The sequence below is a fragment of the Trachinotus anak genome, unplaced genomic scaffold (assembly GCF_046630095.1).
Source record: "Trachinotus anak isolate AG129_WGS33_773 ecotype Australia unplaced genomic scaffold, CSIRO_AGI_Tana_v1 ptg000015l, whole genome shotgun sequence".
In the NCBI taxonomy this organism is placed as follows: Eukaryota; Metazoa; Chordata; class Actinopteri; order Carangiformes; family Carangidae; genus Trachinotus; species Trachinotus anak.
This window is the reverse complement of record NW_027273866.1, coordinates 6,047,023-6,059,715: the sequence shown is the minus strand read 5'-3', so window position 1 is coordinate 6,059,715 and position 12,693 is coordinate 6,047,023. Positions and strand designations below refer to the sequence as shown.

Sequence of the window (12,693 nt, the reverse complement as noted above, 5' to 3'; positions counted from 1 at the left end):
TCAAGGAAGTCACTGTCTTACCAAAAAATCTCTGGCACCTAATGGCCTGTAAAACCACAACTTTCTATGTTTACACTTCCTATTTCCTAAAATGTCAAACTACCACATTAAAGTTTGGTTAGGTTGAGATACAAAAACTACTACTTAAGGTAAAAGAAAGATTATCATCAACGTTGAAAGGAACCAATGACCACTGACTGCTGATAGGAAACAAAACGCTAACAGCGGTCAAAGTCACACTACTTCAGGTTTTGCTTCTGACAGACCGCCATAAGTCATAATCTGCATGTCCATAAGTGGTTCTTGTCAAAGTATTTGTCTAATCGCATTATTTATATTTATTATTTTGGTATAACCAAATGTAAGCACACCCAGAATGCTGGGAATACTGTGTGATTGCACAGGACACCTACGGTAGTAAGTTATATCAAAGATTAACCTGGATGTCTGTTTACTAAGCTACGTAGAAACATTTCCAGACCTTAGAAATTAACACGATAAATACACTGGTAATGTTACTGATATGAATGATGGCCAAAACTACAAAAGTAAGATCCGAGTTTTGATAAATCAAAAGCCAAAAGTGACCAAACATAAGCAGAAGTGATAATAATTGGTGCATTTTTAATTTATTTTTTCCCTTGGTATCATATACCACAGTGGGTGAAGCTTTGCTTGAGACCCATGTGATGTGTATTTCCTCTGATGCAAGAATCCAGAAATACAACAGTCTCTTGTGCATGCTCCACTACCAGCGGCCAGAAAAACAGCTCTGTGGATTACGTCACCAGAGCAACAATGATGAGTAGTCAACACAATTTGCAGCCTGGAGACAAGAACTGGAACTGAGGAGTGATCCCCACACTGTTTATCTCTCCTTTCATTTCTATCTACATATCAAAAGAGACTCGACCTGAAATGGTTAAGGAGGAAGAACTCGTTGGCCTTGAAACTAATAAAACTTGCAAAGCACTCCAACTTTTTACAATAAATGCCTGATGTGTCAATATTACTAAAGCCACTAAAACATACGAGGTTGAATTAAAACATCTGCAGTGTTGGACTGTGGTTATGTACAGTGATAGACAGAAATATCAGACCTGATGATGTTGTTTCAGGTGATGTCAAACAGAGTTCAGGGCCAAACAGTCAATCTGTTTGAATTCACTGGCTTTTTAACCATAATGCTGTTTTCCAACACAAAAAGCTCCTGGGGATAAATTAACTGATAATGAATAGGTTCCCCTGCTGCGCTATGACTCATCAAACTCCCTCCAGCTCCTTCATGTTTCCTTGGCCCTTTAAACAGCATGTCAGTCATAGCAATGAAAGTTTTATTTGTGTGAATAGAAGCTTGTGTGTGTGTGCGTGTACCACGCTTCAGAGTGAAACAGCGAGCGTTCAATCAATTTTGACAATTTGTAGGCAGATTTCACACTGTTCCTGATCAGATCAGATCACATCAGGGGGCCACAGCTGGAGTCACCACAGGGGATCTTTCGCGCATCATGCTGTGGTGTGTGTGTGTGTGTGTTGTGCAGTTCAGGGCTGGTTATGTTACAATCTCTGCATGTTTTTAAGGCTTTAGGAATGATAGTAGTCCATTTATCAATAAGACAAACCCCTGATCAGCTTGTCCATTTCTTCAGTTGATGTTTCCCAATGAGATAATACCATCTCACCAAACCAAAAGTGCAACACAAAGTCCATTTTCAATTGAAGAGCTTCATAAGGCAGTTGGAGCTAAAGGCGTACTGTGCCTTTAAACAAGGAGCAAATTGCAGCCCCATTCGTGACCAACTTCTGCCAAACCATACAATGTGGTACTGGCAGCTCACAGCTCCTCGCAGTCCAATTTTAACTGACTTTGTTAAGCTGCATTGTGCCATATATCTTTACATTGACTGGATCGCCACCTGTCACAACACTCAATAAGATTCTGGTGTGTGCTTGGATTGGGCTTGGAGACTACACTTTTTTAGACAGTGTGCAGCACAAGCAGAAGGTGTGAAATTTGGAAGACATGGTTGTTTACTAAAGAGGGACAGTCTAACAAAAGTAGCTACAGTTGCATTATGGGAAGGCTAGGATTTAGCATTTTTGGAGCTTGATCAACACTAAAAATCAAGCTCACTAATCTGTGTCTGGCAAGTCACTGAACTTTGCCGACATACAATACTAAATTGCTGGAGTCCTCTCGTCTATTCTTTTGCATTTAGTCAGTAAGTTTCCAAACCTGGCAAAATCCACTGAAGGTAAAAGGATTATGAAAAAACTGGTTAACCCAAAAGGTGACTGTACACTACCTGCCTCAAGTGGAAGTGTGTGGAGAGGTGATTTGATCAGATTTAGTTTGATCTAGTTGGCTCATTATGTAAACCACAAATGAAACAGCTTGCAGTAGTCTGTTAGATTCTTACAGTTTTGTTGCATAAAGGTTTGACCTCAGGTCTGGTTTAGTTTTGACCATTTTCAAATATAATTTATCAATAAATATATCTTTGTCTCTTTGATTGTCAGTCCTACATTTCAATACGTGCAGATACATGTGCGGGAAGATAGAAAGAGTCCCTCTGTAGTTGATGAAATAAAGAAAAACAAAAGAGTTCGGGATCGCAGAGTTTATTGGTTCCGAAATTTGGCTGTTCCAGCTGGGCTTAGTCGTTTTTTGGCCAGGTTCACGCCTCGTTTTTAGCTCTGCTCAGTCTGGCCACAGTGACTGTGTAGTCGGTATGAGATCGGCCTTCAGCTAAAACACCAACTTCATCTTTTTTTCTGTGCTACTCAACAATTAATGTTGAAGCATACAATCTACCAGAAATGTTTTGTGGAAAGACTTCATGCCCCATAAAAATAGAAATTTTAAATCAGAATTCCTTTAAATTCAACATGCTTTTAAGGATTTCTCTGTGCTCTCCTTTTTTACCCTGATTTATGCAGAAGAATTCAAAAAAGGCTGTGAGAATAGGCAGAGAATTGCACAAGGGAGGATTTGAAAGCTGGACAATTTAGGTACAGCTGCACCACTTTCTTGCCCTAAATTTTACTTTTACTTTTATCTATAACATAAAGGAATAACATAATGTTGAAGGAATAACACTGTGTTGTGAAAAGAGTTCTCTTGGCATTGTGTTTCGTTCTTTACAGATAAAGGATGAAAAGATTTTCGATCTCTGCTACAGAGTAGTTTTTGACTGAATTTTTTTTTTTGCTAGAATACCTTCTGTGCAGCATCTTGGACAGTGTAATAGCCTTGAGTTTAATCAAGTCAAATGAAATTCAAGTCAGCTATAATTCCAAAGATGTTTACTTTCTCATGAAGAAAAACTATTCCAGCCCACCTAAATTTAATTCCCTTTTTAGCCAAAGGCACAAATACGAGATTGCTTTAAATTTTGACTCCTTTCCCAGTATGTGAAATTAAAAAACCTGATAAAGATTTTATGTTTTATACTGCTGTATTTGTCGACAGCATGTCTTCTCTGCCTCTCTTTCGGTCTGTGTTTCCTGACATAAGTAGACAATATTATGGCTCCAGAGCTACACAGTTCCGCAGGCTATCAGTTTATTGTGGCCTTCACCCCTTCATAACCCGTCAAACAAGCAGTGAGGGAGAGAAAAGAAAGAGGCAGCGCACCAAAAAGGATGATTCACACAATTTATCCATTTGTGTGTTAAGACCACATCCAGAGTTAAGATTTCTCAATTTCTCCATCTTGAGTTCAGACCTTGCTGAGGTTGCCACGACAACACAGTCGTGACATACCTGTGCTCCCAGCCTGGCAGAGGACCAGAAGTGATCCCCTCGCAGTCTGTTAAGATACAACGCTGTAGAGAGATAAGTATTTTAAAGCTCGAAACTGTAAAGAAACTGCTCCTGCTGACATACTAATCACTATTTATGTATTTAGTAACTTTAATTTTATTTTTTCATGATTCATTCTACACATAGTAAATGGTATGGTACAGTAAATATATCGTGCAGGGGCAGTATAATAAAGGCATTATTCAGGGTTTTAGCCATGCTAGTGGCTCAATCTGGGGATGGTAATGTCGGTCTACAGACATTCATGAACCACAATAACTTTGGTGAACTTTTCATGTAGCCCCATCACCAGGTCACAATTTTAATATGTCTGGATTTTGGTTTATAACCAAATACCAGTAAAAATAAAGACGTTCAGCCTAACCTAAAGATCAGCATGTTAGCATTGTCACTGTGAGTATGATGGGGTTCCGCTTTTAGCATTTGCTCATAAAGGCTGTAGACTCTTAGTCGTGTTTTAAGTTAGGTAACTACATTCAGCTATACTATACATCTACTCTTGTACTTCTGCCGGTTTGACAGTTCGATCAGTTTCTCTATGAAGAATCAATCATCTGATCAATCATTTGAACTGGCCCTATAGTTGGCTGTATTTAAAATAGACAGTGATTCTAAATGTAAAATTGTAAAAATCAAATTGTCACTTGGGGGCAGTTGAAACAAGCTGTGAACATTGATGACCACCTTTAAGGTGATATGACCAGTGTGCTAGCAAAGAGTAGCCTGTTTTACACACTCAGTAGATATGGAACAACATTAGCATTAATTTGGAGATGTGATCTTGGTCATATCATGAAATGTCAAGCTCTATATTCTCTTCTTTTAATACTGTTCTTTCAGCTCTGTTTGGTTTCCATTCCTTCTGGAAAGCATCTGGCTATTTAACCGCTAAATGCTCCACTGTATTCACAAAATGGGTCGCTACCTGTGTCTATCTGTGAGACTGAACGGAAGCTCGGACTGTAAGAACCAAAACTATGAGCTGAAAGATGCTAAAATGCTGCACAGCACTGAAGGGGAACTGGATAATTCTAAGTGTGACTATTTTCTCATACAAGTAGTCATTTGTTTGATTGTTAAAACAAATATATTTATTATTGTAGCTGTAAAATGATGCTGTCTGTATTTGTTTGTCGACACAAAGCAGTCTTTGCTGACATTGCTGTTGTCCACAAATTGATTGATTGAATATTTGTTGACTGGATTTAATAAGAAAATTTCATACAGCACATCAACCCGTGTCACACTCTTTTCTGCAAATAAAACTACAAAAATAAAAGCACAGGCATCCATTCATAATGTTATAGATAATAACATGAACTACTACTTCTTCCAAATAACCACCTTCTGAATCTGAACTGAGAAATTGTAGATTATAAAGTACTGTCCTTCCTGTAGGGCACAGTATGTGGAGTAGTAGCTCAGCTCAGCACTGCAGAGCACAAAGAGGTACAAAAGGCCATGACGACCAAATTTCGTCTTTGAAGAAAGAATCCTGCTCTTTTCATCTTCAAGCCTTTTCTCTTTATCATCACAGCCCAGCTTGGACATCTGGAAGTCCACCATGCTTTCGCTGCAGGAGGGGACCAGGGGTTGGTGAGAGTGTGTGCATGTTGGCTGAACATATGGCAGCATGCACAGCCCTCCGGGGTGCAATGAGGTATTTATTGAGGTGCACAGTTTGTTCAACACGTAGCTTGTAAGAGTGCTGAGTGCTTGTTGGTATGTGTCTGGTAAAAAGGCTCTTGTCTGTCGAAACAACATGTTTTTTGCAGTCCGAAAAGACAGAGGCTATATCAACAAATTATTAATGATGTAATATAAGCAGTCTCTGAACCATGACACTGAACAAGAGAGATCAGGACTGAAGCTAATGCATTAGTAAGCTGCATGAACAAAGAAAAAATAGTTCATCAATGCCAAAAAAGTCTGAGTGGGTACGAGAAGTTAAAACCTTTATTTTGAAGAGATGTATTTTTCTCTGTTTTATATGTGACATACAGTACATAGGCTCTGTGTTTATATGACACTTGAGGTCTTCTGTATGTGCGCTCCAGAGGCTTATTTTGCTCAGCTGACCCTGTCCTGTTGCCTTTGACTGAGCCGTATAAATGCTGTGTGGCAGACAGACGTATCTCCAAGAGTCCTGGGAGCGATGAGGGTGGTGAGGTGGGATGTCAAAGAGAGCAGGAGTCTTAAGACTTAGACATGTGATTCACCGGGGTTTAAATAAGAGAATACAGATGCATATGCACACCCAAAGACAAAGCCAACCCCTTGAGTATGCTCCAAGGCAGATTCCTCATCACCTACCTCTACATGCTACAGTAGTCCACCCTTTACAAATGGCTCCTGCATAAAGCTCTGATTTCACCGTCTTGGAAATAATTAGACAGAAGAATGAGGGAGCGGGGAGGTGGTAAACTGCTCTGGGCTAACCTGAAGGGAGCCGTCGTACAGCAGCTGCTTTTGAATTCTACGTGCCTAGCTTAGGGAAAGACGAGAGATGAACAAACAAAGCCTCTTTAGGCATATTCCTCAAAGTAGGAGTGAAGCAGAGTGGGCTAGTGATGTCTCCCAGGGGCTGTTGCTGGAGGCAAAGCGGATCATGGGTAGATACACCCGATGAAGGTAAGCTGAAACATTTGTGCAGACCTAATTAAAAGTCACAGAGAGTCAAGTGAAGCCAATACAACTTTTTTTTTTCATGCATTTTTTAACATCTCGGCTGTTTGTGCTGTTTTAATCACTTTTCTGTCCTTGGTTTAAAACTAGTCTCAGAAGCTATGACTGTGATTTTGTGCTCTCATGTACAGACACCTCCAGTACACTTGCGGAAAGTCATTGAATTCTTCAATAAAATTCAGTTTTTCTTTAGAGAAAAGGTGCAACTTTTTTTTTTTTTTTTACTTTAGAGGCACAGTGTCCCTGTACACGACACCCACCTTTTGGCAACATCATCATTTCAGCTTTGACAGTGATGTTTATATTTTAGTCTTTGGAAAGTTCAGCATTTTCTTGTGTCTGCCTGGCACCAGTGAACAGGCTCAGCACTTCACCTCATAAAGAGGATATTAATAGTCTAAAAATATATGAAGAATAGCAGTTACAGCAATCCACCATACATGAAACTTTGAGGCAGAAAATTGGATTAATTAAATTAATTAAATTAATATGGAAAATATGAGACTTACTATGAAGTTTCAATTATCTACTATAATCAAAAACTCATAAATCTCATAAAAACTGACTTCTCTGAATGTGCCCATTCTCTCATGTACAGTTCATACTGTTCATGCTGAATGTGAAGGCAGTGAGTTTGAAATGCTTTGTCAGCGCATGATAATCTCAACTTTGTTGGCACCGATCTAATTGAGCTTTGATCAAAACAGCTCTCTGTGATAAGCTTTGGCTTATTATCTATGACAAGAATCATTTCAGAAGACTGAGGAGGAGCAGTGCATGGTGCACTGCTGGTGGTTGTGGAGCTGATGATTTGTTTGGACAGCCTTCAACACTCATTAAGTCACATCTTTCGATGCATTTTAAGTATTTAACCATTAAAATAATCAAATATTTATGTAGAGCTTTTGGTTGTCGCACCAAAAAACCTAATGATGAATTATGCATGAAAATGTCATACACTGAGTTGTTATAGTGACAAGGGACATTGAATAAATGTAACACTGCCCGTCATTTCATACATAGTACTGTATTAAAGCTGCATGCCATTTTAGTGCAATCTTTCCACTCATGATACTTTATTTTTTCCTTTTCCTTTTATTTTCCAAAACCTGAAGACATCTTAACTTACATTACATCTATTAGTCCATCTCTGGACCATTAACAGTCAACACATTAATGCGATAAGCGATCTTGAACCTCTTCTCTCTCTCTCTCCTCTTGAGTTGGCTGAAGCCAAAACTTTTCATGCCTGCCCTTCCACATTCACCAACACACAAAGTAAATTAAGTAAGTAAATTAACTAATGTAACTCAAAGCGCTGAAAGGGTTAGCACACATTGTTTTCCCCACCAGATTAATTAAAGCTCTTTCCACTGTACAGGAAGTTTGAAACTCACTTCAAAGACCCAAAGTTTCCCTCTGGACAGCACCTTATTCGAAGTGCTGTTTGCTTTAATTATATAACAGGAAGTGGGGATCATCTCCAAAATCAATGCTTCCTCACATGCTGCGAGTTAAGACTGGAGGTGAAAGCAATTAACTTCTAGATGTTCTGATCATGTTATGCAGATTATGAAGCCACCTAAAGGCACCATATGGAGGAAGACTTCATGATGTGCTTGCTGCATCATGTGCCTTTTTGGAACTCATCAAGTGAAAGGCAACATTACGGATCTCTTTCTCTGTCAATCTATACAAGGTGAGGAGTTCAGTTTAATGAGAACAACTTTCTCTCTCATGATGCGCTTGTTCGGCCATAATTGCCTCTCTGTGGTATCATCTTGCCCAGTGAATGAATATGAGAGTTAATTGAGGGTTGTGAAAACATTTGGTGACCCATTATTCTCACACTAGTACAATCCAAATGACAGCTGAATCAACTGAGCAAAAAAATATTTACTTCGACTAAATTAGATAGTCCTGAGCAACCTCACTTCTTTTGCTGCAGAGATCACGGTGACAAAAAGCTTCAGTGTGCTCACACACGCTGCACAACATGTATTCATATTCTCCAGACATGCTGTACTGTGGATTGCACAACTGTCTACCCAACCCTCTTTGTCAAACCTCTCAGGCTACGCAACACATGGACAGAACGGCACAAAAGCTACAAAAGAGCTCGCGCAACAGTCATTATTTTTCATAAGTGTGGCAAAGCAACTACACACACTTATCACAGAGCAGCTAATAAAACCAGGCATGCACTTCTCCTCTCTCTCTCATCTTACCGTTTATATGCTTTTCGCCTCATTTTCAGCAGATAAGATCACAATATTCATGTGCCTGTGCATCCCCTCAGAGCGGCATGCATTTAGAAAAAGCCTCCTCTAATTCTGACTGGAGACAAGCTGGTAGGCAGAGAGAGAGACAAGGGAAGAGAGAGAGAAAGTGAGAGAGGGAGCTGAGAATTGAATGGAGCAGGAGGAGGTGTATTGGGGAGGGGAGGGGTTACATGGGAGTGATGGAGAGGAGAGAGAGAGAGGTGTGGTGGTGGTGTCACAGCCGGGGAAAAGAGGAGGTGAGAGTGAAAGTGACTAACCTCGTGTCATGCTGCATCTCTCCATCAGATTCCTGGTAGGAAGACAAGAAGAGAGGGTGAAATGATTAGATTTATTTATCAAGCAGATTTATCTGGCGCCGCTGCTGCCACTGCATGCCGTGGAGTGCCTCTTATCTGGTGTTTAACGAGCTCTCAGTGGCTATGTCTCGGCAAACAAATATATCCATTATTTCTCACTCTCAGCACTCATGCTATATCAGTATTGAGAGCATTAAGTGAAAGAAGGAGGAGGGAGAGAGACACAGAGAAAGAAATGACAGATTAGCAGTGCTAAAGAAAAATGCTGTGTGCTGCAGAAGTGCAGAGAAAGTGCCCAAGGCTCACATACTGTAGTTGTTGAAAGGGAAAGAGAGAAACAGAAAAGATGAATGACAGAACATGAAAAGTTCTGTCATTCAAAAGTAAGACGGTAAACAAAGTAAAAATAACTGCAGGTCAATTTAAAAGAAGCTCCGATGTAGGGTAAATATCAGCAGCAGGTTAGCTTGTTGTAGCATAAAGAGTGGAAACAAGTGGGAACAGCTAGCTTGGCTCTCTGCAAAGACAAGAAAAAATCTGCCTAGCAGCACCACAAAAGCTCACTAATTAACATGTTTCAACTCCTTTGTTTAATCCGTGCAGAAACTGAAATGTAAAAATTACAAATTGCGTTTCACCCAGGGTTTCTATGTGGCAGCTAGCCGTCTAAGCTAACTGGCCTCCAGCATTAGCTTCGTATTTATTTCACAGGCTCCCAAGTGGTGTCAATCTTCTCAGCTCAGTCATAGCAAGAAAACAAATAAACATGTTTCCCTAAATGTCAACATACAGCGTGATTTTAAAAACAGAGTGGATGGGGGTAACACCCCGCTCCCACTCTGTTATGCTCCATCACGCGCTCATATATTTGTAAACTCAAATAGAGTTGAATTAGACAACAGGACCTTGCATACATTTGTTTGTTGCACATACATTATATATGGCTTGGATTTCACACGTGCCTTTAACATCTACATTTTTCTCTTAGGCTTAATTCTTTGGTGCAGAACCAATTACTCAGTGCAGTTCCTGAAGTCCTGAGTCGACATGGTAGAGCATATGTGCAGTCAAGGTCCACAACTAAGAACAAAATAATAATAATAATTTGACTTAACTGACACTACAGTGATAAAACCTATATATATATATACATATGTGTGTGCTGCAGGAAGTTACTGTTTGTGTTGTGGTTTGTCCAGCTTCAGGACTTATAGTTTGAGGATTCAGCGAGGTATAATGAATGCCACAGGTATACGGCTTCGACATGCAGTATGTGAGAGTGCAGTGTGTATTTGTGAGCATGTGTGTGCTCTGCCTTATGGTGTTGTGTAGTTTGCGTGGGTGTTACAAACAGTTTCGAGTGTTACAGCAGGATGACTCATACTGCTACTGAATGAGACAACGCTCAGTAATCCCCTCTGTCCATCCCTCCATCCCAGCATCCCTCTGTGTGGGGAGGGCAAGCCCAGAAAGAGGGAGGAGGAGGAGGAAGAGGAGGAGGAGTGGATTGGCATTCCTGGAAGGCAACACTGAATGATCATCTGCAGCAGCAGCTACTATGGATGTGCATTCATTTAGTGAAAAGTGTAAACTTAAGGGTAACCTACCACCACCAACTAACTGCTGGTTCCCAGTTAGTTCACATCAGTAATAACCGTAATAAAACATATTCATATTCTTAACAACAATAAGAATAAGATGACAAACACACAAAAAAAGGATTTTAATTAATCATTAAAGAGCAACTCAGCAGCAGCTAAAAATCATGTTTTTGCTGACCTCCAGTGGTTTAACCTTCCACCTTGCTACAGTGATGTAGAAGTGTCCTCCTGGATGTGTCAGTACCTTGTCACATCACTGTTGGGTGTGGTTACTGGTGCAAACACACTTGGGACCACACCCATCAATGGGCATGCTCATCAGAGGTGCGACAGACGTGAAACCTTCAACTAGAGGGAAAACTCTGCTTTTCAGCCCGATGTTTCTTCAAAGTTACACTTTGAAGTAATATTGTAACTCTTCAGATCTTCATTACACCAGAGCCCATTTTTGATACTATTTACGGCCACCACTTTTTAACAGTAGTAGTCTTCATGATAACAGTTGGACCACTCACAGGAAACAATGCATGCTTGTAGTATGTGATGCAAAAGACAAAAAGCTGTTGCAAGCATGTCTTTAATGTTAAGTGGGAAGACAGCATTCGATCATAAGTTAAGTCTTACCATGAATGAGTCCTGTAAGCCCTTTTTCTTTTTAACTGCTTTGTAAACACATACACTAGCTGGTCTTTTGTTGTATGTCTCGCAGTAGCTGCTGAAGGTTTGTTTGCTGCACACAGCGGTTGATAGTTGTGACATTTTAAACAAAGCTCTGGTACTTAAGATGCTGTTACAGTAACCACATATGTTGCCAAATCCATCAGGACTGAAACTATTTGTATGCAAATATTTGGACAAATTGCATTTTTTTATTTTTAAAGTGAAAAGAAGTAAATACAACTCCCGCAGCAAAGAGACATTAAAAATGCGCACATGCTAATTTACTGTTTCTTTTTATTTAATGTACTTTAAAAAATATAATATAAAGAAAAATTAAACAGTGGCATCAGTAAAAGTTTGACACCTTTCTCCTGGCTACAAAAAGTGTTTGCAAGCTTTGATATCTGCCAATTACTAAGCACTCACTTAGTGGGGTGCCCGAACCTTTGCACAATGTCACAATTACTGTTAAACTTTTTACTGTTTTAATTGCTGCAGATGTTGTGCTTATCTCTTTTCACTGCAGAAATAAACGAAACATCTCATGTATCCAAACATTTTCATACATCCGTGCTTTATATGATCACACTGGGGTGACAGTGGAATAAGTTAGTGTACAAATTTACCATTTTATTATACTGGATTTAGGAACGTCTAATTTGCGTAAGTGTAGAATTCATCACTGATATTACAAAACATGTGTTTCCTCCAGATTGCCTTCACAGAAGACCAATTTTCACATTTTTGCTTTCCCTCCTCTTGTCTGTTCAATGACCTGCTCTCAAGTCAGTAACTGTGTGAAAAGCTGCCAAACAGCAGTTTTGTGTCTTCATACCAAATGTATCCCTTTCACCACATACACCCATTCCTCAGCTGAACAGTTGCTAGGGAGCTGCCATCCAGTGAGTAAATTCTAATCAGGGTGCTGCATCTCAAACATGTCCCTGCTTCCTCACTGTTGGACATTGGTCAAGGTCCACCCATTACACAGCAGAGCATTAGTACAACCATGGAGCATGGTGTGAGAAGGTATAATACTAAGTGGCATTTCTAAGCCTGAGGCTCAAAAGCACAAAAAAAGATGGAGGAAAGCGTTTAAATTATTAATATATTAGCCACCTTCACACAGGCAGCCAAGCAGCATAGTGAAATTTGTTGAATCCCAAGCCTGTCTCTTTTCTCTAGGCTCTGAGTAAATAAACAGTAAATAAGGGTGGATGTATTTTTAATATCGCATGCCAAAGGGACCAATACTTTCTCTTTGCTATCTCTCTGTTGGATGTTTGCAGGGCAGAAAGATGCTAATGCATTTAAATGAGAAGTAATATAGACCTTTACCGTAG

General features: G+C 39.8%; 1 protein-coding gene across 7 annotated transcripts in view; it reads right to left on the bottom strand.

Annotated features, from left to right (window-relative positions):
* LOC139633366 (brain-enriched guanylate kinase-associated protein) overlaps nucleotides 1-12,693 on the bottom strand; it is a 60,907-nt gene that overhangs the window by 28,884 nt on the left and 19,330 nt on the right. For 3 of the 7 annotated variants that reach the window (XM_071498995.1, XM_071498996.1, XM_071498997.1), the window contains 2 exons: nucleotides 9,051-9,082; nucleotides 8,740-8,859 (listed from right to left, as the gene is read on the bottom strand). Coding sequence is in view for 3 of the 7 variants with exons in the window: in XM_071498994.1 (XP_071355095.1) it covers nucleotides 9,051-9,082 (32 nt within the window). In the remaining 4 variants the exon portion in view is untranslated. Of the gene's footprint in view, nucleotides 1-8,739; nucleotides 8,860-9,050; nucleotides 11,062-12,693 lie in introns of those variants that run through there. The other 4 variants (XM_071498999.1, XM_071499000.1, XM_071498994.1 and 1 more) reach the window with 2 other exon arrangements.